Genomic DNA, 26,426 nt, shown 5'->3' on the forward strand with positions numbered 1-26,426 from the left:
AGGGCATTCAGGACAACAAAATTATGTTAGAGAGAATCTATGCAACAAAGATGACACAGGACAATCATAGCCAATTGCAGGAACCACCTGCACCCCAGAATACTTTATTAAGACCTTATTGCTTACAGTTAGAAACACTGATTGAACTACACCAAATTTCCTTGTGCCTGGTTCCAGGTCACTCTGTGTAGAGCTTCCCTAATCTGTGTAGATTACTACACTGTGTAGAGCTGGGACACTGCTAAGCAGGGGCAGGACCCATAGTGAGAAAAATGGTACCTCCTAGGAGTTGTAGAGGGGACAGTGGGCTTTGAGAGGGCCCTTGGGGTGAGCAGAGAGGTCAGGAGTGTAGCCTTAAGCCAGGGCCCAGGGGCAACATTCCCTGAGATGAGTCAAGCTCCAGCCCTCTCTGGGATCTCCAGAAAAAGGCTGGGTGGGTGTGGAGAGCAGCACTGTGGAGGGAGCAGGGGGCAATGTCCCCAGGTACCGCTGGAACTAGGGGAGTTTGAAAGAGTAGCCTGGATGACGGGTGTATAATCTGTGGCAATTGGGCTTTCCTGCATTACAGTGGGTGGGGGCGGGGGGGGGGGGATATCTCTTATGGGGGAGTCATGTACCACAGCTGGGCTGGAGTAGCCAGTACCAGGCCTGGGGGCAATGGGTCTGCTGGGGTGACCACAGGAGGCTAGGAAAGCCAAATGTTGCCCAAACCCACTCAAAGTAACTGTATTCATGCAGGATGAGGTGGAAAGCCTCCTCCACTGGGGATGGGGTCACTTCTAAGGCCTAGGTATTGATGCTCTCCTATTTCCTTATTCTGGAAAAAGTTTAGGGCAAACCCAGTCTTCAAGTTTCCTGGGGTAACCCTTTATCCACCCACCTCCAGAGACTAACCTGGCTACTCCCACTTCCCCAGCTTTTGTCACAAGGCACTTGTTACAGGGCTGGCTGCTGAAGAAGGGTAGGGAGGCCTCAGAGGTGGCTCTGATGGTGGCGCCCAATCTATAGACTCAGGAGTCTGGGTGGAGATGGTCAGCGACTAGCGGCTGCCATAGTACAGGCGCACAGCCAGGCCAATGAGCAGCGTGGCCAGGAAGAAGGCAGCTGTGAGCTGCAGCCGCAGCAAGGCTGCTGAGAGCACGGCATTGACCACCAGGGAGCAGGACACAACAAAGAGCCGTGTGATGCTGCTGCCATGCTTCATGACAGCTGACATGAGCAGTCCATTTAGTGCCTGGCTCAGTACCACAAGCGCTGCCCAACCAGAGAAACCCTCCAGGAGGCCTGGGCCAGGGCCACCACCTGCGTGCAGACCTAGGTTCAGGAGCACACCAAAAGTGTAGAGGAAGAGGTTCTGAAGTGCTAGGGGCAGCCGCTGTCGCTTCATGAGCAGCTCTGTGTACACGGACGACAGGCCCGAGATGAGGCAGTACAAGATGAGAAGCAGCAGTCCCAGTGGAGTGATATGCAGGGACATGCGGCCAGCAGCAGCTGCTGGAGGGGGCCCAGGAAGGGTGCTTCCAGGGTCTTGGAGGCCACCAGCTGCATAGCAGGCCCCTGCTGCCATCAGCAGCAGCAGTGCCAAGCCCTGGCGTGCAGAGAGGCGGTGCCGGAGACAGAGGCAGTAGAACAGGGCCGTGCTTCCAATCTTGAGATTGCTCAGCACCTGATAGGTGCTGGGGTCCATGTAACGTTGAAGATAGATCACCAGGTTGTTGTTAGCGCCATAGAGAAGGGCTGATAGCGCAAAGGGGGCAGCCTGGCGCCATGGAGGAGCCCCCTGGGGCCAGGCTTGCCAGCCCACCAAGAGGGAGAAGGCGCACAACAGTAGCTTGGTCAGCTCAGTCAGCAGCACAGCTGAGGAGGGCCGGAAGGGCACTCTGCCGTTCACATGGCACAGTGCCAGTAATGGGGCATGGGCACCATACATGGCAGTGGACAGGAGTAGCATCAGGGTCCAGCGGGCCTGCCTGGGACGGCCCAGGCCTGGCATACCCCCGTCCTCTACACTCATGCCCAAACCAGACCCTGGGTGGCCTGTGTAGCTAGCCAGGGGACAGTGGGAATTATAACAAGTTTGGGAAAACTCAGTATGGAGCCGGCTCGCAGGAGGGAAGAGCCGTGGTACATTGCTAGAGAGAATACTGAAAATCAGAGTCAGCTGCAAACTCCACAGTCAGGGCTGGAATAGGAAGGGGCCGGTGGCCCTAAAAGCCACAGTCTTGGGGCCAGTCCCATGGTGTTAAGGAGGGGCGTCCAGATTATTGGTTGATAAGCCACTGTTCACCTTTTGCAAGAAGGAGAGCAAGGATGAAGACTGTGGAAAAGTTGAAGACAGCAAAAGGGTGATAGCTGGGGAAGCCAGATATGGTGTCTGTGGTTGAAAGGCCTCTACCTGCAGGCCCAAGATGCTCATCCTTCCTCCCCCATGGGATCCAGAGCTAGTCGGGCCCCTTGCGCAATGACCGAAGATAGTCCCTCAACGTCTTCTCCACATTGGGCACAGCATATGCCTGAGCTGCGTAGATGCCAGTGCAGGTACCCACAGCAAAGCCCAATACTGCTGATGCCCTCAGTTTGGCCACCACATAGCCGGCTAAGAAGCCCTTGAGGAATGGGGAGGACAAGAGCGAGCCATCCTGTGGAGAAAAATGAAGGAAACTCAGCCAGGGTCTCCCTTCTCTACCCAAGAGCTACTGGCCTTACATCATCCCACGACCTCTGCCTTACTCTGGAAAGCTGCAGTATTCTCTCCAAAGATTTTCTCAAGATTCTGGAGGCAGAAAAAGAACCTAGAAGTCCTGATCACACAATCTCAGAATTCTGGGGTTAGAAGGCTCCAACCACAGAACCCTACCACCACAAAGCTACAGAGGTGTCCCTGAGGAATCTGACCCCTGCCTGCTTCTCCAACCTCACTTCCTAGCATGCTCCCCCATTACTGGAGCCAAATTAAACTACTTGCATCCCCCCTGTTCATCATGCTACTTCCCACCATAAGAGCTTTGTATATGTTGTTCCATCCGCCTGAAATGATCTCTCCTCCCCTCTTTACCTAGTTACCTTCTATTTAAGATACCAGTTCAAGTATCATTTTCTTAAAGAAACTTTCCTTGGGGTCACAGAAAACAGGCCATCAATAACCATTTGCTGAGTAAGTCTCTATCACCCATTCAAAAGCATATTGGGCAATGAAGCCCAAGGCCAGGGGGGGAAGAGGGGGAAGGAGTGGTGGGCAGGTGCAGCTTTACCTGGCCCACACCACTGTTGACTTCGTCTTCCACACGCTGCTGCAGGCGTTCCAACTGGTTCTTGAGAAATGCCAGGTCCTTAAGCTTAGGCAGAGAATCCTAGAACAAGAAAGAATCCAACAAGTTAACCCAGCCCAATTCTCTGCTGAGGTCTGTCAGAGGCTGGGTATTTTTTTTTTTTTTTTTTAAACTTCCTGAGATGATGGTGGTAAAGGAAGAAAGGCACTGACAAGAAAAGAATTCACATGGGGACCAGGGAGGGGGGTGACAGATGGGATCTGCATCTATAACAACCCCTACAGAATTTCATAAAGTAAGCAGTGTGTAGGGAGACAAGAGGAACAGCTAGGAGACATTCAATTAGATTTATCAGGCAAGCACTACTGACTCGGCTATTAATAGCAACGTGTCTGTCTTGTCTACCGGGTCCTCGGGCCTCAAACAGGGACTGGTAAGTAGTTAATAAATGTGAGGATGAATGTCGCTGAACTTCCAGACCAGTGGTGAGTAACGGCCTAAGGCAGTTCCCTGGACGCTGTAGGGTAAATCTGATTTCTGCTTGGGCTTCTCCCAAACCGAATGTGTGACTGGATGCGCTGGCTGGAGTTGGGGTGGGTGGCTGTCTGCAGGAGTGGGTGAATGCACTGGGTGGCTTAGATCGCATAGAAGTATGAAATTCAATGTATGCCCAAGGGTATCTGAATGAGAATGTGAGTGTCCGTGTGGTTTGGAATCATCATGTCCATAGGAGGGAAATTTCGGGGGCCAGGGAATGCAAGAGAGTGAAAAGTGTGTCAGAGTGAATGTGTTTGAATGTCTGCTGGTAATTAAGGATAACGAAGGTCCCGAGAGAGGACACCTGGGAGATGCCCGGCTTTGCTTGCCTCGTGTGGCGCTCCGCTACTCCACTTCCCAATGTTGAGTCAGTCGAATACAGTAAAAGCTCGCCTAGAGGAAATAAGGGCATCCCCACAAAAGAGAGGCTCCAGTGTCGCCTCTCCCAAGGACTAAAACGGTGTGAAGACCACCCCACACTGAAGATAATCCTTACGTTCACTCACCTTGTCATCCGCCATCTTCCCCGCCGAACTTGTTGCGCAGGCGCGGCCCTGCCTCCCTCATGCAAAGTACTACAGCCATCTTTACTGAGGGCGAAGGCACTTCCGGGGCATTTTTGGAAAGGGTGGAGGAGGTGCTTTCCTGGCCGCAGAGCCCTGGCGGTCTCTTGCTCTCAGGTACTGGCACGTGACTCCTACATCACGACCCTAACTGCGTGTCCGCGCGCGCACACGACCTGGGCGCAGTGATCTCACTCCTTCGCGTGTGCGCGCTGCGCAAGTTCGTGTAACAAGTCGTCCATCCCTCGATGAGCTCATAGTTGCGCGGTTATGTCACTGGGGGCGTTGGCGTCGTGCGCCTTCCGCGGCTCCACGCACGGGAACGCACACTCGGGGATCCAGACGTCTGTTTACACGCGCCACCCCTCGGCGGGCGGCGCTGCTCAGGCCCGTCCTTTCCCGCCCCTGGGACCCGGCTCCAACCCCACCCCATATCTGTGCGGTGCCTGTTGGCCTGGTCAGCGCAGGGAGGCTGGGCTTGCGCGCGCCGCAGCTTCGGAGGTCGAGCTGGGCTGATTGCCGGCCGGCAGAGGCCGGCGGGGACGCGGTCGGGGCTATGCTGGGCAAGGATTACATGCTGGCCATCATTCTGGTCAACTGTGATGGTGTGCACGGGGTCCCGATGGGAGGATCGGGAGCTGAGGGGTAACGAGGGAGTTGACGGGGTATGTTTCGGGGTGAGGACTACGGGACAAATGAATCCTGGATTTTTGTGCTGCAAAGGACCTCCTGTACCTCCAGCCTAAGGATTGCCACCTTTGAGATGGAAGGAGGGTTCTGATCGTGTTATTCTGAATCCACTAATATGCCTTTCCAATCCCGTGTTTCCTCTCCCCGTTTGGTGTCTTGTAGATGACTTGTGGGGGGACCAGAGTCTTGAGGGAGAGCCAGGCCTGCCCCCTGGCTGGAGGAAGATACGCGATGCTGCAGGTACTTACTATTGGCACGTACCCAGTGGCAGCACCCAGTGGCAGCGCCCAACCTGGGAGACAGGAGATGCAGAGGACCTAGGCACGGTAGGTGGAGTGTGTTGGAGGGGGTCTGAACCCATGTGCGGATCTAAGCCTGCTGCTATACCGACCTAGCCCCCTCTCTACAGAGGACGGAAGGGATTTGGGGACTTCGGCCCCCCAAGGGGAGATCCTTCTCCAGCCTGGAGAGCTCACTGGACCGGAGGTAACAGGGATAGGCCAGGCAGAATGAAAGGCTTGGGGTTTCATGGCACTCAGAGATGCAACTGGACCCACATTCTGCATTCAAGCCCAGGTTCTTGGCTCTTTCCCATTTCTTGAGTCTCAATAGTTTGAATTTTGTCCCTAGTTCTGTGCTCTGTATTTTGCTACATGTTTTTCCCTATTCTGGGTACTGACAAATCATGTTCTACATCTTGGCCCTTTCCGGAGGGGGGAGGGTTCCTGACCTGTGTTCTAGAGTCTCTTGTCTCAATTTGGGGTTCTGGTCCACATTTTGTATCCTGTTCCTTATTTGTAACTTTTGTTCTATGTCCAGTATCCTGAATTTTTGCTCAGATTTTAAGCCACACTCTATGTTACATTTAATTAATATGTACTGGGCCCTCTCCCACTCTGGTTTTATACCTCAAGTATAAAACACACTGTGTTCTGCACACTGTGTTCTGGGTCTTATCCCACATCTCATGCCCATCAAGTAGTTGGAGCCTCACCACTGTCCCTTCTGTAGGAGGTGTGGTCCCCTTATGAGCTCTGTTCTGTTCCAGGAACTCTTTGTCCTGGTATGGTGAGGAATCCTACATCCAGAGCATGGAGCCAGGAGCTAAGGTAGTGTCTTGGGCCTGAGAGCCAGCCCAGGGAATGGTGGTGGCGGTGGTGGATTGTTCCCAGGGAAAGGTCAGGAGTGGTATTGGGCTGAGAAGAGGTGATCAAAGGTGAAGGGAGCAGGTACCAGAAGGTTTATATGTGTGGAACCTGTGATACCTCCCATCCTATTCCACCTTCTGTTCCACTTCCACGTCTGCCTCTACTCACCCAGGGTCTTCCTGTCCTTTCCCCCAACCCATCAGTGCTTTGCAGTCCGCTCCCTGGGTTGGGTAGAAGTACCCGAAGAGGATCTGGTACCAGGGAAGAGCAGTATTGCAGTCAATAACTGCATCCAGCAACTGGCCCAGACTCACAGCCGTAGCCGCAGCCAGCCCCCAGATGGTGCCTGGGGTGAGGTGAGCTGGCTGGCCCTTCAAGGGATTCAGCCCAGGGCCCAGCAGAGGTAGTTGTCGCCAAATTGCCTGTTCTCCATGGCAACCACCTTCACCTGAGCTCCAGACTGACCTTTTTTTGGCAGGGCCAGAACATGCTGATGATCCTGAAGAAGGATGCCATGAGCCTGGTGAATCCTCTGGACCATAGTCTGATACACTGCCAGCCTCTGGTGCACATCCGTGTGTGGGGTGTGGGCAGCTCCAAGGGCCGGTGAGGACCCCCTACATCCCCCCAAGTGAGAGTTGCTCCTCCCTCCCTCCTGCAGGCTGTGATCCCCACTGATGCTGATCCTCTGTACTTGAACCCCTGGACACAGATCCTCTGACATGGACCCAAGCTCTGCCTCCCCTGCCTGGTCCAGCCCTGGTTGGGGAGGGTGGGCCCAGCTCAGCAGGGACGGATAGGGGAGAGCCTGAGAGACTGGGCTGATTCTCTCCTGTGCTCCCACATGCTTCCGGAACAGTGACAGGTGAGCGACAGCCTGGTGCTTTGAGCCCCAACCCTGATCTCCCTGTTCCCTCCCCACCATATCCCTTGCCTGACTTTCCAGTCTGCTGCTGGCACTACAGGGCCCTGTGCCTACCCAGCCTCTACCCTACCCTGGTCACTGCCCCTGCCCCAGCCCCATCTCTGCCCCTGCCAGGGACTTCGCTTTTGTGGCTGGTGACAAAGACAGTTGTATGCTCAAGTGCCATGTGTTTCGCTGTGACGTCCCTGCCAAGGCCATTGCCAGTGCCCTGCATGGGCTCTGTGCCCAGGTAAGGGCCAAGAGTGGGGCAGGAAATGTGGGTAAGGAGCTGGGTCTGAAACTTTCAAGGTGGTTGGGTCAGGGAGGTATTGGCTCCCTTACTTCAGTTCCCCTTTCGCTGTATCTCATGCTAGTTGCATTGTGTTTCAGATCTTGTCAGAGCGAGTAGGTGTCAGTGAGGATTCTCCTTGCTCCCTAGACCCCATCTCCCCTGAGGACCTGCCACGGCAAGGTATGGGGAGGGAGGTGCTGCACTGCAGCAACAGGCTACTTTGGTGAAAGTTGGCGCTGTTTAGTCCTGGTTGTTTAGTACTTCTTGGAGATGTGGGACTTCTGATGTGTGCAGGCATCCTAAGTTCTGAATTGGAGGAGCAAGCTTTATGGTTTTCCTTCTACCAGCTCCAGTTCTCTGAAGGGCGGGGAAAGGGGTCATTGAGAGAATGCCCAGGCCCACTTGCTGTGTGTATGTTTCAGTGGAGCTGCTGGATGCGGTGAGCCAGGCTGCTCAGAAGTATGAGGCACTGTACATGGGGACCCTGCCAGTCACCAAAGCCATGGGTGAGGACTGAGCTGGCTGAGGGGGTAGGCTGAATGAGGTGAGGGAGAGGGGGTAGGGAAGGATCTACCACCATTTCTCAGAGTACACCCATGGCCCCTGTCTGGCCTAGAATGTGCCACCCTTCCCAACTCAGGATTCTAAGCCCAGCCCCAGCTATTCTAATGCCATCTCTCTGAATCCCAAGTCAGTGAGATGGAGTAGACTCTCCCTGCAGATCCCTTCTTTCTTTATGTCTGGGAGACACCATGGTGGGCATGTCCCCCCAGGCATGGACGTGCTGAATGAGGCCATTGGTACTCTCACCAACCGGGGGGACCAGGATGCCTGGGTCCCTGCCATCCTCAGCGTGTCTGACTCTGTCATGACTGCACATCCCATTCAGGTACCAGAAGAAGGTGAAGTTGGGGGCTGTGGAGGGGTGGGAGGGATGCTGAGGGGTAATTGCTTGCTGTTGGGAAAGGTCAGTGAGTCCAGCCAGTGCCTGGTCCTCTACTGACTAGGCCTGGTGTGGGCAGGCAGAAGCTGGTGCAGAGGAGGAACCACTATGGCAGTGCCCTGTGCGCCTTGTGACCTTTATTGGTGTTGGCCGTGACCCACACACCTTTGGCCTCATCGCTGACCTGGGCCATCAGAGCTTTCAGTGTGCAGCCTTCTGGTGCCAGCCCCATGCAGGGGGGCTTTCCGAAGCTGTGCAGGCTGCTTGCATGGTGAGTCAGGGGCAGAAACGGGTAAGTGGGTTTGCCCTGCAGCTGCTGTACTGGTGATGGGCTCAGGACTGGCAGTTTCTCCAGAAATCACAAACCAGTGATCCCAGGGCTGACCATGGTAAACTACCCTTTTATTTTGCCCGCAGGCTGTCTTTAATAAGTTTAAATTAGTTGCCAATGGTTAGAGCCAGGACATTTCATGTAATAATTGTTCTGGTACTGGGTCCACACATAAATTTCAACATTCAGCTCTAATCATGTAGGGGCTGATCCTGGTAGGGTGGGCACTGTTTTTCTTGTTTGTCTCATTTAGGTTATTTCCTGGCATCTGTGGGCATTCGAGTGTGGGATGCCTGCACTTTATGAGTTCAGCTCACTCTTTCTTCAGTAAATACAAGTGCCTACAGGGTACCAGGAAGCATACTTTGACTTTGACTGATATAGATGAAACAGCCTTTGCCTTCACAGAACACTTAGGTTAGACCAGAGACAGACCAGAAGGGGGTTGTATGCCACAGGATGTTGGGGCTGGCCGCTTCAGGGGCTCAGGAAGGCTACCTGAAAGAGGTGATAGAAAGCTGACAGTTGAAGGTCTTAGGAGGAAGTTAGGCGGAGGGGAGTGGGACAGGTGTGCCAGATACAAGGAACCCCAGCTGTGAAGATGAGAGCAGTAGTTGTGGGTCAGGATATTTCAAAGAATCTAGTATATCTGGAGTGCAAAGGGCAGAGGAGGAAAGTGAGAGATGGGGGCAGGAAGAACAGTAGACACCATGTCATGGAAGAACTTAGAGACTGTGGTGATGAGTTTATTTTGTCTCCAGTCACTTTGAGCCATTGAAGGGTTTTAAGCAATGAATTCACGTTTGTGGATTAAGACACCACCTAAGGTACATATGGATAAAAGATTCAGAAGACATGAGAAGAAATAGGACCATTTAGGACCCCCATTGAGTTCAAATGAAAGAAGACTGGGGCAGTTGGTGGGAATGAAGTTTGGGTTGTAGACCTTCTCCTTGACTAGGGAATCCACTTTGCCAGGAGGCAGTCTGCTCCCGTGAAAGCTGGAGAGGAGTCAGCATAATGGTAGGTATGGTTAAGAGCACAGGCTGGTCAGTCAGAAATAGGGATATGAATTCGAATTCTATCATTATTTTTGCCTAGCTGACGTTGGCATTCTCTTTGAACTTAAATTTTCTCATTTGCAAAGTAGTAATAACACCTGATCAACAACTTTGGATTAAGTTAGAGTATAAAAATATTTAGCATAGTGTCCAGCCTTCCTTAAATGCTCTGTAAATGTGAAGTTTTGTGTTTGTTACTGAACTACCTGGGAATGCTGTAAGGGCTCAGGATGGGGCCGACTACCAGCCTCATACTGGACTGAAGCCTTGGCCAGTTCCCTGTTCTGCAGAGGCTTTCAGGGAGTCCAGGGGCAGAAAGGAGCTGGATCTTCACATTCCCCTTTTCCCTAGGTTCAGTACCAGAAGTGTCTTGTGGCCTCTGCAGCTCGAGGCAAGGCCTGGGGTGCCCAGGCCCGGGCCCGCCTGCGGCTCAAGCGGACCAGCTCCGTGGACTCCCCAGGAGGTCCCCTGCCCCTCCCCCTGCTCAAAGGAGGGGTTGGGGGTGCAGGGGCAGCCCCTCGAAAACGGGGTGTCTTCTCTTTTCTTGATGCCTTCCGTCTGAAACCCTCTCTGCTCCATATGCCCTAAGTGAATCCAGGAGGACTGGGTAAGGAGGCTCTGGGTCCATGCCCAGCTCTATACCCCTTAATTTTCCAGGGGCCTGTAGCCTCTCTTTCCTTGAAACCTTGTCTGCCTGCCCTCTGGCTCTTGCCCACCCTCTGTTTATTGCCCAATTTATTGAATATTTATAGGGATGATTGAGAGGCCCTGCACCACAACCTAGGCCTCTGGCTGTCCTTTCCTTGGGTCCCTGTGTTCCTTGCCCCTGTCCAGCCCTGGACAGTTGGCTCTACCTCAGCAACACTTTATAGCAAAATCAATACAAATAAAAATCCCTCAGTGACCTCACTGGGTGTGAGTATATTGGGCCTGGGACAGGGTTGGGGGTTAACCCGTATGAGGTGAGTGTCTGTGTCTGTGCTTGGTGTTGGTGGTTGCCTGTAATCACATGAGGGCATGGGTGTGACGGAAATCTGATTTCATTCATTCAACAAGTGTATTTTCTAAGGTCTTCTGTGTGCTAGGCACTAAGTGAGTCAGTGGGATATAACAAAATACGGGTTCCACCTTCTGAGACTCAGAAAGGGAGACGGACAAGAGTTAAATAAGATAGAAGATAATATATGGTACAACTAGGAAATCTCAGGGTTGTGGGAGCACCGCTGGTTTACTTAATCTGGCATTACTAGGTTTCCTGAAGAGTTGACGTCTGTGTCCTGAAGGAAAATGAATACTAGTTACCGAGCCTACAAAGTAGAAATGTGCAGGGCAGTGGGCAGAGGTGAGGTGCTAGAATGCCACCTAGCTAGATCACACAGGGACATTTGTGGGGCAGGAGCTTCTGGTGGTTTAAATTTGCTCCTGAGAGCAACTGTGACACAGATTGAACCTATGGGGGAATAGGGCTCCTAGAGACGCCTCTCGGGAAACAGCCCCCTTTGGTGCCTTGCGATCAGGGCCCCGATGCCTTATTAGCTGGAGATTTCGAGTTCCTTAGGGAGCTGGCGCAGTGTTCCCACACGGGCTCCCGGCATTTCTGAACTACAGTTCAACCTGGAGGGCTCCTGGCAACCAGCGGGTCCGGGGGACGCCCCAGTCCGGCCCGGTGTGCGGCCGCCCCGGAAGTGACGCGCTGCGCTGCTGACCTTGCGGAAGTGGAGATGGCGGAGCTGTACGTGAAGCCGGGTGAGCGCGGCCGGCGGGCTAGGGGCGCTGGGTTGTCCCCCCCCCCCCGCCCAGGCCTGGGGCAGCTACTGCACGGGGGGCGGGCCCTCCAACTCCCCCGGGCTCGCATCATACGTCCCCTCATCTCCGCAGGCAACAAGGAACGAGGCTGGAACGACCCGCCGCAGTTCTCCTACGGGCTGCAGACCCTGGCTGGTGGTCTCAAGCGCACGCCGCTCACCAAGAGGGTCGCCGCCTCCCAGGATGGCTCCCCCAGAGGTGCGTGGGGGCCCTTTGCGCGCAGACCAGCAGAGAATGGGCGGAACCAGGGATAAGCTTGGCCCGAGGGCCCATTTTGCTCTTCTGAGGTCTCCCTGAGAGCTTGAGCTCGGTGATGAGGCACAGGGCAGGCCCTTTTCCGAGTCCGTTCTTTACTGCCTAGGTCAATAAATAGTAAGTTTCAAAAAAAAAAAAAAAAATCTCTTTGCTTTCACCCTAGGGGGATCTCATCCAGACCTACAGCTTTTAATATAGTTTTTATGGTTTTCAAATTTCCAACCTGTAGCTCTTCATGGAATACCATAGTGGTATAACCATTTGTCTTGTTCTGCATCGTCACTTGGTTATATAAGCATCTAGACTTAACATGTTATTCATTCATTTAATCAGTGTTATCTACTGAGCATCTCTGAGCCAAGCACTGTTTGAGGGCGAACAAGACAAAAAAAGGTTTCAGTTTTCATGGAGGCTATGCTTTGGCTTTGGAGATAGACAGATTTCACACACTGGAAACAGTGCAAAGGCTTTGAGAACAAGTTTGGCAAATTCAGAGACTGAAGGAATACCTAGTGGGTAGAGCACCATGGGCTAGATAAATTAAAATCTGAGAAGTAATTAAAATCTGAGTAGACACCAGACAGTGGGTTTTGTAAACCAGGAAAAGGAGTTTGTATTTTAATCTGTGTAAAGCTGGAAGCCGTTGAAAAGTTTAAATCAGAGGAGGGCCGCCTTTACTTCTGAGCATTTCCCATGCCAACAGGTGGGGCTATGGTCCTGAGATGTAGCTCTTTGAGTACCCCTATGTTATTCACACTCATAGCACTGCAGAGGAAGGACACAAACCAGGGTTTCTTCAACCTTGGCACGACTGACATTTTGGGTCAGATAATTCTTTGTGGTGAGGGACCACCCTGTACTTTCTAGGATGTTTTGTAGCATCCCTGGTTTCTACCCATGAGATGCCAGTAGCACTCACCCTGTGGTGGCAGCCAAAAATGCCCCCAGACACTTGCCCTGAGGACAAAATCTCCCCCGGTTAAGAAACACTGACTGATGTACATCTTAAAAAAAAAAAAAAAGAAAGAAAGAAAGAAAAAAGAAAAAGACCACTGTGTCTGCTGTGTGGAAAAGTGGTTTTAGGGAAGAAGTGGAAAGACAAGTGGCTATTATGGAAACACGGGCAAGATTTAATTTGGACAAAAGTGGGAGTATAGAAATGGTAGGAATTGGATGGATATGGCATATGTTACTGAGGAAATCAGTAACATATAGGATATATGGATATAGGTGAGAGAAAGAGGAATCAATATAACTTAAGTTTTTTGCTTGAGGAACTGGCTGGTATTGTTCATAGATATGGGAAGGTGTAGGGTGGGGGGAATAGGGATTTGGGGGGAAGAGGGAAAGAAAGCTTTGTCTTTAGTCATGTTAAATTTGGGCTGCTACTGTGAGGAGAGGTCTAGGCCAGAATTACAGAAATGAAACACAATCATATGGATGGTGTTTGATTTCATGGGCTTGAGTAAGGTCACTTAAAAAGAATGTGTGGATAGAGGCCTAAAGAGGGTCCACCACAGCCCCAAAGCTCTCTAGCATCTTAGGGTTGAGTAGAGAAGAAATTTACTAAAGGGGCTTGAAAAATAGCCAGAGAAAAGAAGTAGGAAGACAATTGAAATTTAATCTGGGAGATAGAGTAAAATTTTGACTCAACCATGATGGATGACGATGAGAGGTCAGGTAGGACAGAGAAAAGGGACCACAGGATTTGTCAAACTAGATTGGACACTGGTGACCTGACAGAAGCAGTCTTTGGAATGATGAAAGTAGAAACCCAGCTGGAACAGGCTGAGGAGGGAATGTGGGGAAAAAAAGCAGACAGAACAACTGTAGACTAGAGCTCATTCAAGAAATTCTGCTGTGAGGCAGAGAGAAATGAGACTGTGTCCAAGGACAGAATGAGAGGTAAGGGAGGATTGTTGTTTCTAAGATGGTGAACACTAGAGCATGTCTGTATGCCAATGGGCTGATTCTGTAGTGGGAGAACTGGTGGTGCAGGAAAACAGAATAACTGCAGGAGGGAAGCCTAGCGAAGGCACGATGCCGGCATCAATACAGCTGGAAAGATGGCCTCTGAGAGGAGCAGGAAACCGTCAAACGTTCATCTTTCAGAGGAGGAAGGAAAGTGGCCACAGGTACAGGTTAGTAGAACTGGTGGTGAGAAGATGAGAGAGTTGCTGTTTAACGATCTCTCTTTTCTCAGGGAAGTATGAGGCAGTGTTGGAAGTAGACTGCAGGGAAAGGAAAGGGGGAGAAGGTAGACAAATTGAGAGGGAAAATGTGAAAATGGTTGTTGTGAAGAATGGAAAAACAAGGCAAAGGATAGGAATTCCAGTGTTGGGTACCTTTTGAAATCTGTCCGCATGGATTTCAAGTGTAACTCTCAAAAGCTTGGTTCTGTTTTTCCTTCCAGCAAGTGCAGGCAAGTTGGCTTTACCAGGAAAGTGGGACAATGGGAGGGGATAAGTGAGGGGAGAGTGTTTATAAGGGAGTGATTTTAATGTACCATGAAATCTAATTGATGGGGCTGGAAGGAAAGGAGAGGTGGTCAGATTTTGGGGATGGCAGTGTTAACAAGACAGAGAGGTGTGAGACGCTAAGGAAGGGGTGGGGAAAATCATCATTGGAGGTGAGGAGCTCAAGAAACCAAGAGGTCAAATATTAGATGAGTTAATCATCCACATAGATGTTGATGCCTAGAATTGATTTTTCTCTTCTAATTTTCTTTTTTCCACAGTGCTTTCCACCATCCAATTACTAAAGGCAGAAACCAAGAGTCATCCTTGACGCCTCTCCCTCTCACTCCCAATCCATAAAGTCCTGTCGCTGCCTCCTAAATTAATCTAAGGCCACTTCATTTCCCCTCATCTGCTCTTTCCCTCTGGTCCATGGCAGCCTTCTCTTTACTGGTCTGCTCCGTTAACCTCTCAACCATTGTACATGCCTCCATTCTTGACCTATTCTCATCCATCTTTCTTGGACCATGCAGAGTGATTGTCTTAAGAAACAAGACTAGTCACATCACCCCCTGTGATTTATAAACCTGCAGTGGCTTCCCATTACCATTAGCCCTCAAGACCAAACTCTTCCAAAGCCCTGTAGGGTCTGGACCCTTGCTTGCTTTTCCAGAGATAGCACATACTACTTTCTTCAGTGTTACTAATTTCCAGCCATCCAGGGCTGGTTTGTGTAACTTGAACAAATCAGGACTTTTCCTGCCTGTTAGACACTGCCCTTATCTCTGCCTGGTTCACTGTTCCTTCAACTCTTCCTGGATGCATGTACCTCATCCGTTAGTTCTTTGTGAGGACTTTGTTACACAGAAATCTAGCACCTGCACCTATATTATGTACACTGCAACCCTGTAAAGTAAGTGCTACTACCAGGATATTCCCATTTTACAGAAGAGGAATACAAGCCTAGGGGTTAAAGGTAACTTGCTAAATGCCACATAGTGGATGAGCAAGGACAAACTTAGAAGGCACCTCACAAGGCCTTCCTTGAACACTCAGTCTAAGTAGTTCCCTCTACTATTCTTCTTTTATTACATCATGTTTTCTTTGTAGCATGCAGATTGGGAATTTGTGTGTGTGTGTGTGCATGCGTGTGCTTTCCTTTCTCTAGAATTTCTGCTCTGAGGTTAGGAACCTAATCTGTCTGGTTTAGTACTCTGTCTCTCGTGCTTTGCACATTGCCTCATGGTAGACTTCATAAATACACATTTTTGAATGAATGAGTTGTCCCAGAGAGTAGCCTTCTAGAAGAGATGAAGTTATAGTTGACCTTCTTACCTGTTTTACCCATGTTTGCTTGATTCCACTTTCCCTTTTCAGTCCCCACCTCACAGACTTCTACGGGGCTCCCCCCAATGGGGCCTACACCTCCTGTGAGTAAGGCTCCCAGGCCCCCACCTGTGGGGAGTTGTCCTGCCTCCAGTGTAGAGCCAGCAAATTTCTCAGTCACCGAATCTGAAACTCTACTGGAAGACGTGCTCAAACCTTTGGAAGAGGCATTGGAGGATTGCCGCGGTCACACAAAGGTAGTAAGCCTTGACACACTAGCGGGTGATAGAAGGACTGCCATCGACAGCCAGATGCAGTGTGGCTCCCAAGGGTAGACCCTCTAATCCTATCAGCATTGGCTTTTACCCAGTTCTGAGTTATGGACTCCCTTCAGAATCTGCTAAGGACTTACCAGAAAAATGAACACAGAATTTCAGGTGGGTTCACAGGATTTCCAAAAGAACAGTTAGTAGAAGAGGCTGATAGGAACAAGAATTAAATTCATCTCCCATTAGTGATGATAACTTGATTTTCCTACCTCTAGGCCATTCAGAGGAGACCCTGCTGATTCTGTGCTCAGGGAGGGAGAGGGAAACCCTCTTTTTGGATCTATGGTATTTTCTTTGTTCTCTGGAGGCAAGGGATCTGAGGAGTCTAAAAGGAAAGTAACATAGTAAGTTTTACTTCTTTGGTGCTTAGTTTTCTTATTTGTAAAGTTGTACTACAGAATGAGTTTCTGAGGATCTCAGAAACTCCGGAAATTTAAAAATTCTAGCCATACATGCATTTTTCTTGGGAGGAGATCCCTAAGTTTTATGAGAATCTCAATGGGGCCTCTAACCAGATTAAGTGTGAAGTTCCCCGGGGCCTGAGAAAGCAGGTGCTTCCTATCTGGTGTTGCCTTTCCCCTGCCCCTGTTGGGCTGGCAGCACTGACTTGCAGGGGGCTTCTGTCTCTCAGAAGCAGGTATGTGATGACATCAGCCGACGCCTGGCTCTACTGCAGGAACAATGGGCTGGAGGGAAGCTGTCAGTACCTGTGAAGAAGAGGATGGCTCTGCTGGTGCAAGGTACGGGTAGGTCACTTGGTATGGCCTAGAGAACCCCCAATTTGTTGTGGATGGCTGAGCTGAAATAGATGCTGAGGTTCTGACTAGTTGGGAGGAGAGGAGTGGGAGCTAGTTCTTTTGCCCCAAGTTGCTTGTTTAGCCCTTTTCTTTCCTCAGAGCTTTCAGGTCACCAGTGGGAAGCAGCAGATGACATCCACCGCTCACTCATGGTTGACCATGTGACTGAGGTCAGTCAGTGGATGGTGGGAGTTAAAAGATTAATTGCGGAAAAGAGGAGTCTGTCTTCAGAGGAAGAGGCCAATGAAGAAAAATCTACAGACACAGCTGAGGAGAACCAGATGGTACCAGGTGTCTAAGAGGTTCCATAATCTTATGGGATCCCTAGACTCACATCATTTCCTATGCCTTGGCAGAGAGGCCTGCTCTCTCTTGGCTCCCTCTTAACCACTTGGGAGACTGCCCCCTTGGGATCCTTGGCCTGATGCACCCACCTCTGGGGGAAGAGGTGCCACCTGGGCCACGGGGAAGTCACTTGTTACCCATAACATACATTTCAATAAAAACATCTCCGCAGTGGGCCAGGGTAGGAGAGATGAGCCCTTTTTGTGCCAAACTGGTCCCCTATGGTGTCCTTGACTGCCCTGCTCCTTGTATACACTGCGGACCTCTGTTCTTCCTTCTTTCATCATGAATGGCCTTGCTAGGCATGATCACTTGCTGCCTGCCATTTCCCCCCAAAATAGACTGAAACACACATTCCTTGCTGGGCTGAGTATCCCTTTTTGGATGACTTCATTTCAGTATGAGAACAGAGGCTCCATAGCAGGGGAGATTTTTCCCTCAAGGAAAGGAGACTGCCTTATTTGTACTCTGTCACCCTTGAGATAGACAGTGCTACAGAGATTAGAACGTAGCTGCATACAATGAAGGAGAAAAAGAGCAGATTGCTGAGGTAGGGGATCATGGACTGTGACCTTTGGGGCCTCAATTTGGGCTTGAAAGTATCTTCTAACCCTCTGAGGACAATAGAGCCACGTGAAGGGGCTACAGAGGTTCAAATCATGCTGGGAAGGGAAGATACAGGTTTTCAGTGTTGTAATAGGGGGCTGATCTTCAGAGGTGGGAGGCAGAAAAGGCATGGGGAGTGACTGGAGAAGGTGAAACCCTGGGGTAGTGCCTCTTTTTTCCCCGCTTTGGAATAGATAGGGAGAGACTGCTGGAGAGGCCCAGTTACAGGAAGGCTGCTTCCTGGAAAGGCTGGAACAGCCCTTGGCTGGGGTCAGGCAATTGCTGTTGGGCAGCTCCTGTAGCCTGCCCCCATTGCCTGCCTCAGGCTCTGGAAGTGCACCCAGTGACAGCTGGGAAGGGGCTGCTGATACTAACCAGGTCTGCTGGGGTGCTCAGCTGTGTGGCTGACATGGCAAGGTCAGTGATGAGGAGAACACTGGAGTCAAGGCATTTCTTTGAATGTTTACTAAGCAGTCAGACAGTGACATACTCCATCCCTCAGTCCCAGCCTCAGTCCCTGATGACGGAGGGCTGGGAGCTGGGAGGAGTACCTATAGACCAAAGGGAAAGTAGAGCTAAGGGCTTGGCAAGTTGCCCACTCCTATCCCTGGTCTAGCTGCTTCAGAATTAAGGGAGGCCTGAAACCAACAAGTCACTCCCTTCCAAATTAGATGAGGCCAACTGGCGTTTGGAATACCCCAGGAAGAGGTGATGGCAGCAGCAGCATGAGGGATTCCTCTAACTCCACACGGGATCTTCTGCACTGGATCAGATGTCCATTTCAAATTGTGCGTCATCTGGAGAAAGAGAAGGCAGTTGGAATGGTTGCTGGGCTATAAGGTCAGCATCAGTGCAGAAGCCCCTCTCAGCATTAACCTCCCACTCTACTTCACAGGGGCATCTGGACTCCAGGCATTTCTTAATTTTAGGCCCTGCTTTCCTTACCGGGTATCTCTTCCTCTGTCTCCTTCTGCTCCTTCAGCTCCTCCAGCTTGGAGGGTGGGGCTGTTGGAGGAGTTGTGACCCCGGGAATCTGAGGGAGGCAGCAGGGGGGTGTCCGGGCAATGGGTGAGTTCTTGCACTCCAGCAGGAACTTTCGGTCGTAGATGATCCTGGTGCCTGTTGAGGGGTAGGGACTAGATAAGAGGCCAGAGCTTGGGTATGGAGCTATCTGGGGTGCCACACACAAGCCTTTTAGGAAACTGGGAGTCATATTACCCCATGTATTAAAGGGCTAGTACTCTGCAGCCCAGCCAGGATCTTAGCTGACTAGCCTTCACAGCACTTTAAGACTTCCAGGTCTAACCAAGATGTGGTTAAGTGCCATAAGGCAAGTGGGATGCCCAGGGGCTTTTGGTTTAGAATAGGTTCAGGTCACAGTTCTAAGAGGAGCACAAAACCTGGGAGACTTCAGGTGGTTCAGGCTGTTCCTGTCTGGCTCTGCTGGCTCTGGAAATTCAGGGCTTCGGTGGGGGTGGGGGCCTTATCCCTTCACGCAGTTGGATCAGGAAGCCAAATAACAATGTAGAAAGGCGTTTCACCCCTGCTACCACCTGGGTTCTGATACGTGCAGGGAAAGGCTGTGTTCCTCTGGACAGCTGCTTTCCCCATGAGACACAGGGACATACTGTTCTTATCCTGACCCCTCCCAAGTCCTATCAGGCCCTGTCCCAGCCTAGAGGAACTTGGCCCTAATTCTGTCCTCAAAGGGCCTTACCCTGTTCTTGCCCCTCCCTCCCCTCAGCCTCCACGTGGCAGGAAACCCTGGGTCGGGAGCCCAGCAGCTCAAGATCCCTGGCAGCCAGCCCGAAGATCCTGGCCCCAACTGCCTGAGTCCAGTTGAGCCCGGCTGTAGCTGCTTTGCAAGACCTGGTGCTTCCTGCTGAGGCCACGCTCAGCTGGGGCTTCGGCTCCTACTCCCCGGCGGCAAAGTTGGGAGGGGCGGGTGAGCAAGGCACAGAGTCACCCGGAAGCTAGGCTCAAGGCCATGTTGCATCACTTTGAGGTTTCAGGGTACAGGGCTTCAGTTTCAAACATCTCTCAGCCCCTGCGGAAGCTACAACCTGCAGAGGGGCCTGCGAATGGAGTCCAAGACCTGCACCTCCGGCCCTCCCTCGAGTCGCACGCACGCGCTGCCCTGCCCAAAGCCCCCGGACCCCCCAGCCCGGCCCGCTGACCTCCTGGGGTAGTGGCGTATAGCGTGCCCCCAGGCGTGGTGCTGTAGCAGTCGGGCAGCCGGTCCCTGCCCCCGGGAATCGGGCAGCTCGTGGATGTGGACATAGCGAACGGGACAAGCAGGAAGGCAATCGGCTCGTGCAGAGGACGCGGAGTGCAGCTAAGTCTGAAGCGGACTCAGCGGACCACGTGCGGCCTCAGCAACAACACCAGGACGACGTCACGCCCGGGGCGGGCCACCAGCCGTCACTCAATCCGAGGGTCCCGCCCCACCCGGGAGATCGCAAACCCAACGCGGAGAAAGCTGGAGAGCCTCAAACCCCAGGCAAAAGCCTTCATTTCCTCCCAGCGCATCACTGGCGGGTCTGACGCTGCTGCAGCCACTCAGCTGTTTACTATTTACGGTTTGAGCTGGGCGCCGGGACCAGTGACGTATGGCACACATTACTGCCATGTGTTAATTCATCCATTCCTCTCAACAGTTTTAGACAGTAAAGCACTATTATTAGCCACATTTTACAGGTGAGGAAACTAAAGCCCAGAGTGGTTAAGTCCCTGGTTCCGAGTCCTATCTTGTGGGAGGGGGAGCTGGGTTTCAGACCTGAGCGTATCTGATTCCAGAGCCTGTGTCCTTCACAGCTGGTCACTGCCTCCCATCAGTCAACTACGGTATATAGGGTCAAAAGTGTCCCCATGGCCTGGTGCACAGCAAGAAGGGAAAGGTCAGGGAGGGAGAGTGGGCTTTTTGGAAGAAGTGATACCTGGACTGATTAAAGGATGAATAACTGTTGGGCGACAGGAGAGGCCTGTCCTTTCATCTCGCTGCCACAGCTAACCTCAGGAAACTAAAAAAGGGCAGGGGCTGGTGAGAAGAGCTTTGTCTTTAGCTCTCTGGAAAGGAAGATCAGAGAGGCTGGCCTTAGAAGATTTTTTGATGTAGGCACAGTGATATGAAAGGAGGCGGGAGAGAGGTGGTGGAAGAGTAAGTACTAAGCCTAGTACCTACATATACTAAAAATCTTGATTTGGGGCACCTCAGTTGGTTGAGCATCTGACTTTGGCTCAGGTCATGATCTCATGGTTAGTGAGTTGCAACCCCACAATGGGCTCTGTGCTAATAATGTGGAGCCTGCTTTGAATTCTGTCTGCCCCTCCCCTGCTAGCATACACTCTCTCAAAATTAAATAAACACCACAGAAAATCTTGATTTGATCCACTTCTCTTCTGACTTCCTCAAAAATCAGCATTACCACCTACCCCATTAAGTATGGACCACAGGACTTCCTGCATATATCAGTATTAATGTTACTTCAGTTCTGGCTTCATCTGATTTTCCCTTAGCTCTGATTTTTACACTCATTAAAAAAAAGTTGTATTTTAGGGGTGGCTGCTGGCTGGGTGGCACAGTCAGTTAAGCATCGGACTTCAGCTCAGGTCATGATCTTAAGGTTCCTGAGTTTGAGCCCCTCGTTGGGCTCTGTGCTGACAGCTTAGAGCCTGGAGCCTGCTTCAGGTTCTGTCTCCCTCTCTCTCTGCCTCTCCCCTGCTTGTGCTCTGTCTCTGTCTCTCTCAAATATAAATAAACATTAAACATTTTTTTAAGTTGTATTTTAATAACTCAGTGCTTCTCAAATTTTAATGTGCACCTAAGATTCTGGGTTTTTAATAAGATTCCAGGTGATGCGGTCCCTTAGGTCTGTAGGTCCTTAGAGTAACACTTCAGGTAGCAAGGATATGTATATTTTATTGTTTCCAAAATGTTTTCGAGTTTCTTACAAAGTGGTGTATGCCTAAAAGAAGTGTCTTGACAGTGCCGGAGGGTAAGGCTTGGGAGCAGATTGTGGGAAGCCGTCTATCAAAACTCAGCTTCTAAGTTGAGTGAGGTAAGTCTGGTTGGGGGAGAGAGGGATAGGCTGGAGGACAGTGAGACTGAAGGTGAAGATTCTAGCCTAGTGAAATGGAGTGGGCAGAAGGGCAGTGGCGGTAAGGATGGAGAGAAATGGACAGGAGGGGGGAAGATAAGATGATTGATTAAAGATGGAGTGAGGGTGAGGGAGCTAAGCTAGGATAATTACCAATCTTCTGACTTGAGAACCTTGGTAGTATAACAGGGAAAACACGGGATGCCTATCTTACATTGGGGAATGCATAGTCTATGTGGAATGCTGAGCTGGAACAGCACAGTAAGGAGCTAGATATATGGGTCTGAAGCTCAGAGGGAGAAATCTGGGCTAGTGATTCACATCTGGGTGGAGTGAAATCCAAGAGTGTGGGATAAGATCACCTGGACAGAAGATACAGCCTACAAAGAGGCCTGAGCGCATCAACAACATTTATTTAAGGGGTAGTAGAGGAAGGGGATTCACGAGACTGAGAAAGACCAGTGCAAGGAGGAGACCTAGAAGAGAAGTGTTAAATGTTTTCAAGAAGGATCAGTGTGGAAGTGAGGTCACCCTTCTGTTAATTTCTACTACAAAGCAATAGCAACAGCTAATACTACTGTAATACTACTGCTAGGAGCTTAATTTTGAGGTGCTGTGTGCTTTAAGGGCTGGGGAACTAGAGACAGGTTGTTGGCTTGAGAGGGAAAGTCAGATATATCATGCATGCAGAGTCTCAACACTGACTTCCCATTAGAATATGGGAGTTTAAAACTAACAAGCAGGGGCGCCTGGGTGGCTCAGTCAGTTGGGCATCTGACTTCAGCTCAGGTCATGATCTCACAGTTCGTGGGTTCGAGCCCTGTGTTGGGCTCTGTGCTGACAGCTCAGAGCCTGGAGCCTGTTTCGGATTCTGTGTCTCCCTCTTTCTCTGCCCCTCCCCTGTTCATGCTCTGTCTCTGTCTCAAGAATAAATAAACATTAAAAAAACAACAAAAAAACCCCAACACAAAACCCAAAACAAAAAAATAAAACTAACAAGCAAAAAAGCCCTGCGCCCAGGCTCCAAGATGTGATTAAGCCTATAAGGGAGTATCAGGTCCCTGCTACCAGACAAAGTACTTTGGACTTATACCAATGCCATGAGGATAAAACAGGAGGTAAAACATAATCACAAAATAGGTTGGCAATCTGATGGTAAGACTCATGATCCTGTTTTCCAAATCTGGTCTTGGAGCCCAGCCTTCTGTTCTTTATTGGAAGTGGTCTTAATACATATAAGTCTGGGTACTTAAAACCATCTTTCTCTCATTTATTTGCTACAGGAGAAAGTAAAGGTGAAGAATCTGCCCGATGGCAAATGGTGACAAATGTTTAAGGATGAACAGAAAACAGTGTTATCAGAGCCCCTCACCCCAGGACAGGGTCCACTGGGAAGACGTCACAACCAGCAACACTTCTTGGTAGAAGAGATCTAGGACTAGTTAGAGAACAACATGTTCAGAAGCTGTTTTCCTACAGGCTTATTTGCCACTTCCTGGGTTTATAGTGTGGTCCAAAGGTCTTAAACAGTGGGACAGAACCAGGTTTACTAACTATTCCTTTTGGTTTGGCTTGAAACTATAATATGACTAGCCTTTCCCCTTCTAGAAGCTTTGAGGATGAGAGGAGGATTTGGCCAGAACCTACAAGAACAGATGAAAATTGTAGTTCTGAGTCCTGAGATTTCTTACCTCTGGTTGGGAGAGGCCACCATTGGCTGTCCAACTCTCTTCTTCGTTCTGGTTAGCTGAGGTGATAGGATTTCCCCTTTGAGAGCAGGGACTGAAGGAAGCAGACTGGCCTATAAAAGGGCAAGTCAGCACACTGTAGCCACAATAGGTTTAAAGGGTCTTAAAACATCAATGATTTTATTGGTCGAATTTTATTACATTAAATACTACTTGCAATAAGTGGGTCCAGAAACCTTGACGATATAGTTTTATTCCTTGAAAGAGCTGTTATTCTCATTCTGATAGGGTTTGATCTATGCCTCAGCAGGACATTTCTTAATGATTTGAAGTCTCACTATGAATGTGCAAGGTTTTCTTCTGCCTCTGTTAAAATCTCAAAATCAGTACTGTTCCCCACAATAGCAGGCTTCTGATTCCATGTGAGAACCAATGGTAGTGGCTCTCAAACCTCAGTAATGTAAACATTCTATTCGTTTCCAGTATTCCCATACCATATATCCATTTCACAAGAAAAAGGAGAAGTGTTAGCACTGAGAGACACTTTTGAGTTCATTTACGTTCAATTTTATTTTTAGATGAGGAAAGTGAAGCCCAGAAATGAAAAAGGACTTGCCTAAGGTCATAGAGCTTCAAGCGGCAGAAATGAAAACAGAATTTAGGCCTCTCTTATTCCACTGCACCCATGCTGCCTCCCCCCAAATCCCTTGTATATTTTGAAAGTAATTAAATTCTTACCTGAGCTAGGTTTAATCCAAGTTTCAGGTTGGTAAAATAGCAGTAAAGTAATGCCAGGAAGAGGCAAGACAGAGGAAGAAGAGATTATAGCAGGCAAAATGGGTTGGGGAGGAGGGATCCAAATAGAAAAGAACGCAGTGCTGGTAGGAGGGCAGGGAGGAGGGTATCCTGAGTAACTACTACCAACTGCACAGCTCCTGTTTCTTCCTAATCCTCCTAGGGGTTTCTCATAATTGTCCCCTCGACTCATGGATTATAGTTCCTGACCTGAGATAAAATTTCTTATCCTGTTATACTCAAGGTGCAGAAGACAGGGTTAAGGGCTCTCCCAGATAATTCAAATGTATTGTAAATTGTTAAGATAGGAAAAACATTTTTGTCCCACTGAATAATTTACTTAATATTATCTGTCACTAGTATATATTTCACCAAGAGTAGTTTCATTCATTTTACTATTAGGTGATTTTTGTTGTTGTTGTTAGCGGTAAACACAAATAGCAAGATGTACAGGTGACCCAAGGGGTCTTTTGTCACCCTCAAGGTAAAGGCATCTCTTGAAAATACTTGATTTGGTTATCAAGCACTAAAAAAGCAGTAACTTCAACATGTGTGATACTTTTCAAATCCATTCAAAATAGAAAATAAGAAATGAGCTTAAAGACTCATATGTAAGACGATATGGAAAACGAAAGAATCAGGTATGTCTAACACAGAACTTGGTGTGTCCCATTTAGTGGTGGCTTTAGGACCCAGGGAGGTAAGATTAAGAACTCCTGTTGGTATGAAAGTTGAAAAGTGCTGCTTGTATGGTTCTGCTGCTAGTTATTTTAATTTAATTTTTTACATATTCTTCTTTGCCTTGATACATATTTTGACTTCTCTATTGGCCTTACATTTTTTTGTTTTGTTTTGTTTTCTGGATTGCCTATCCATAAGACCAGGGCACTCTACTATATTAAAACATGAATAAGTTGATGACTGTTCTTTTCAGAGGCTTGTTTTTCCTTCTCTATTGCATCAGATTCTTGGCATAGCCTATAGTTTGGCCAAAGCAATCCATTCTAGTGTTCCTGTGTTTAGCTTGTTAAACGTATTGGCTCTTCATACTTGGGGCTGTGGAACTAAGTCCAGAATTAGTTACATATTTATAAACATTACTCTGCTGATTCAACAATACAACAGCATTACAGGAGGTATTCCCACCCACTCCTATGTCCCAACCCAAATAAAACATAAAACACTACAACAAAATAATCTTTAGATAAAAATTAGGAAGCACAAAAGGAACCTGAAGTTGATGATTTGGGTGTCCCTACGTTTGTTCAGTGTCACCTGATTGCAATCCTATTGTTCTTATTGACACTTGTGATCCATAAAGAGCTAAACTTCGCAAAGGCCTATCTGCTAAAGTCAGGTAAGACACATTGCAGGGGCTTAAAACTTTCCCACTTACAAAATGATAGGGAAGAGAACGAGAAAATAAGGAATGTTTAACACAGAACAGGTAGGTAACTAATCTTCAAAATGCTTTTTCAAGGCAGTCTAAAAATGATCTCCAAGCATAAAATGTGAGATGCCTGTTAGCAGTAGAGTATTAACAACTTGGTTCAATAGGATTGTGGATTGGGTAATACCTGCATGACCACTGAAAGGATCACACCCCACTTCTAAACACTGTTCATCTTTTTATTGAATATTCTGGTAAATATTTCACATTAATACAGGCTACATTAAGTAGAGCCACTATATGACAAGAAATTTACTCAACTTTTTCCTTTTAAGTATGTAAACAATTGTACATGTATTTACCACCCTAAAAGGTTGAAACATGTAATCATCTAATTCTCTTCTGCATACAAGTAGCATTCAGTATGTTTAGCCAAAGCACTAAGTTCAAAATGGCTAAACTAACCAGAGAACATAATCAGGTGGATAGGAAATCACTTTGTTCTTATACAATGGGCAATCAAATTTCCATTGCTAAGCCTCAGAGAGAATTTCTTAGTTAGGCACATTTAAAAAAAAAAAAAAAAATCCCCAGGGTTCTTCCAAGGTCATAGGTTTCTCAAACAAGGCTAAAGAGTAAGACCTTCTAACTTAGTTGACATATTTGAGATGCATGTTTCCAATATGAGGAGCCCACGTGCCAGGCCAAATCTGAAAAGGGGGAGGAAAAATTGGAATTTCTAATTAGGAATCTTTAGACATTTACAAAATGAATATATAAATGCAATGGCAATTCACT

The 26,426-nt window shown here is 49.2% G+C and overlaps 6 protein-coding genes across 13 annotated transcripts in view; 2 read left to right on the forward strand and 4 right to left on the reverse strand.

Moving 5' to 3' along the window:
- Positions 1–69: 69 nt before the first annotated feature.
- LOC131514524 (probable UDP-sugar transporter protein SLC35A4) lies at positions 70–2,016 on the reverse strand. The gene has a single exon (XM_058734667.1). It carries the CDS (start codon positions 2,012–2,014, stop codon positions 1,040–1,042), a length of 975 nt encoding a protein of 324 aa, XP_058590650.1. The 5' UTR covers positions 2,015–2,016; the 3' UTR covers positions 70–1,039.
- Positions 2,017–2,311: 295 nt separating this feature from the next.
- On the reverse strand, positions 2,312–4,418 carry LOC131514537 (SLC35A4 upstream open reading frame protein). Its single transcript, XM_058734691.1, has 3 exons — positions 4,313–4,418; positions 3,252–3,350; positions 2,312–2,639 (listed from the first exon to the last, which is right to left on the reverse strand). The coding sequence occupies exons 1-3, from the start codon at positions 4,325–4,327 to the stop codon at positions 2,442–2,444; spliced, it is 312 nt and encodes a 103-aa protein (XP_058590674.1). The 5' UTR covers positions 4,328–4,418; the 3' UTR covers positions 2,312–2,441.
- APBB3 (amyloid beta precursor protein binding family B member 3) lies at positions 4,372–10,647 on the forward strand. 5 transcript variants are annotated; one of them, XM_058734652.1, is made up of 13 exons: positions 4,698–4,974; positions 5,222–5,385; positions 5,469–5,545; positions 6,108–6,168; positions 6,411–6,563; positions 6,686–6,813; positions 7,067–7,072; positions 7,226–7,361; positions 7,502–7,583; positions 7,826–7,909; positions 8,177–8,292; positions 8,426–8,617; positions 10,090–10,647. In XM_058734652.1, the coding sequence occupies exons 1-13, from the start codon at positions 4,926–4,928 to the stop codon at positions 10,324–10,326; spliced, it is 1,485 nt and encodes a 494-aa protein (XP_058590635.1). In that variant the 5' UTR covers positions 4,698–4,925; the 3' UTR covers positions 10,327–10,647. The 5 variants fall into 5 exon arrangements, with proteins under 5 accessions (XP_058590606.1, XP_058590612.1, XP_058590635.1 ...); XM_058734623.1 differs by lacking the exons at positions 4,698–4,974; positions 7,067–7,072 and adding an exon at positions 4,372–4,486 and having other exon boundaries at positions 7,247–7,361; positions 8,411–8,617; XM_058734629.1 differs by lacking the exons at positions 4,698–4,974; positions 7,067–7,072 and adding an exon at positions 4,372–4,486 and having other exon boundaries at positions 7,247–7,361.
- SRA1 (steroid receptor RNA activator 1) lies at positions 10,216–17,231 on the forward strand. The gene is made up of 6 exons (XM_058734680.1): positions 10,216–10,345; positions 11,347–11,484; positions 11,617–11,742; positions 15,633–15,838; positions 16,542–16,650; positions 16,807–17,231. Exons 2-6 carry the CDS (start codon positions 11,460–11,462, stop codon positions 17,004–17,006), a joined length of 666 nt encoding a protein of 221 aa, XP_058590663.1. The 5' UTR covers positions 10,216–10,345; positions 11,347–11,459; the 3' UTR covers positions 17,007–17,231.
- Positions 17,232–18,100: 869 nt separating this feature from the next.
- On the reverse strand, positions 18,101–22,659 carry EIF4EBP3 (eukaryotic translation initiation factor 4E binding protein 3). Its single transcript, XM_058734700.1, has 3 exons — positions 19,836–22,659; positions 18,604–18,777; positions 18,101–18,455 (listed from the first exon to the last, which is right to left on the reverse strand). Exons 1-3 carry the CDS (start codon positions 19,936–19,938, stop codon positions 18,427–18,429), a joined length of 306 nt encoding a protein of 101 aa, XP_058590683.1. The 5' UTR covers positions 19,939–22,659; the 3' UTR covers positions 18,101–18,426.
- Positions 22,660–25,853: 3,194 nt separating this feature from the next.
- The window catches only part of ANKHD1 (ankyrin repeat and KH domain containing 1), a 133,167-nt gene continuing 132,594 nt past the window's right edge, over positions 25,854–26,426 (reverse strand). For all 4 annotated transcript variants that reach the window (XM_058734551.1, XM_058734556.1, XM_058734548.1 and 1 more), the window contains one exon: positions 25,854–26,338. In XM_058734551.1, coding sequence (XP_058590534.1) covers positions 26,279–26,338 — 60 coding nt within the window. In that variant the 3' untranslated portion in view covers positions 25,854–26,278. The remainder of the gene's footprint in view (positions 26,339–26,426) is intronic.

The sequence above is a fragment of the Neofelis nebulosa genome, chromosome 1 (genome assembly GCF_028018385.1).
Source record: "Neofelis nebulosa isolate mNeoNeb1 chromosome 1, mNeoNeb1.pri, whole genome shotgun sequence".
NCBI classification, from domain to species: Eukaryota; Metazoa; Chordata; class Mammalia; order Carnivora; family Felidae; genus Neofelis; species Neofelis nebulosa.

Excerpts from the sequence above, each read along its gene's own strand:
- LOC131514524 (XM_058734667.1), bottom strand. The coding sequence starts at position 2,014 with ATGAGTGTAGAGGACGGGGGTATGCCAGGCCTGGGCCGTCCCAGGCAG.
- LOC131514537 (XM_058734691.1), bottom strand. Across the intron at positions 2,640-3,251 it reads TCAACAGTGGTGTGGGCCAG|GATGGCTCGCTCTTGTCCTC; the intron begins GTAAAGCTGCAC and ends TTTTCTCCACAG.
- APBB3 (XM_058734623.1), top strand. The coding sequence starts at position 4,372 with ATGCAAAGTACTACAGCCATCTTTACTGAGGGCGAAGGCACTTCCGGG. Across the intron at positions 5,386-5,468 it reads ATGCAGAGGACCTAGGCACG|AGGACGGAAGGGATTTGGGG; the intron begins GTAGGTGGAGTG and ends CCCTCTCTACAG. Across the intron at positions 8,293-8,410 it reads TGACTGCACATCCCATTCAG|GCCTGGTGTGGGCAGGCAGA; the intron begins GTACCAGAAGAA and ends TCTACTGACTAG.
- SRA1 (XM_058734680.1), top strand. The coding sequence starts at position 11,460 with ATGGCGGAGCTGTACGTGAAGCCGG. Across the intron at positions 11,743-15,632 it reads CCAGGATGGCTCCCCCAGAG|TCCCCACCTCACAGACTTCT; the intron begins GTGCGTGGGGGC and ends TTCCCTTTTCAG. Across the intron at positions 16,651-16,806 it reads GATGGCTCTGCTGGTGCAAG|AGCTTTCAGGTCACCAGTGG; the intron begins GTACGGGTAGGT and ends TTCTTTCCTCAG.
- EIF4EBP3 (XM_058734700.1), bottom strand. The coding sequence starts at position 19,938 with ATGTCCACATCCACGAGCTGCCCGATTCCCGGGGGCAGGGACCGGCTG. Across the intron at positions 18,778-19,835 it reads ATACGCCACTACCCCAGGAG|GCACCAGGATCATCTACGAC; the intron begins GTCAGCGGGCCG and ends ACCCCTCAACAG. Across the intron at positions 18,456-18,603 it reads GACAGAGGAAGAGATACCCG|ATGACGCACAATTTGAAATG; the intron begins GTAAGGAAAGCA and ends CTCTTTCTCCAG.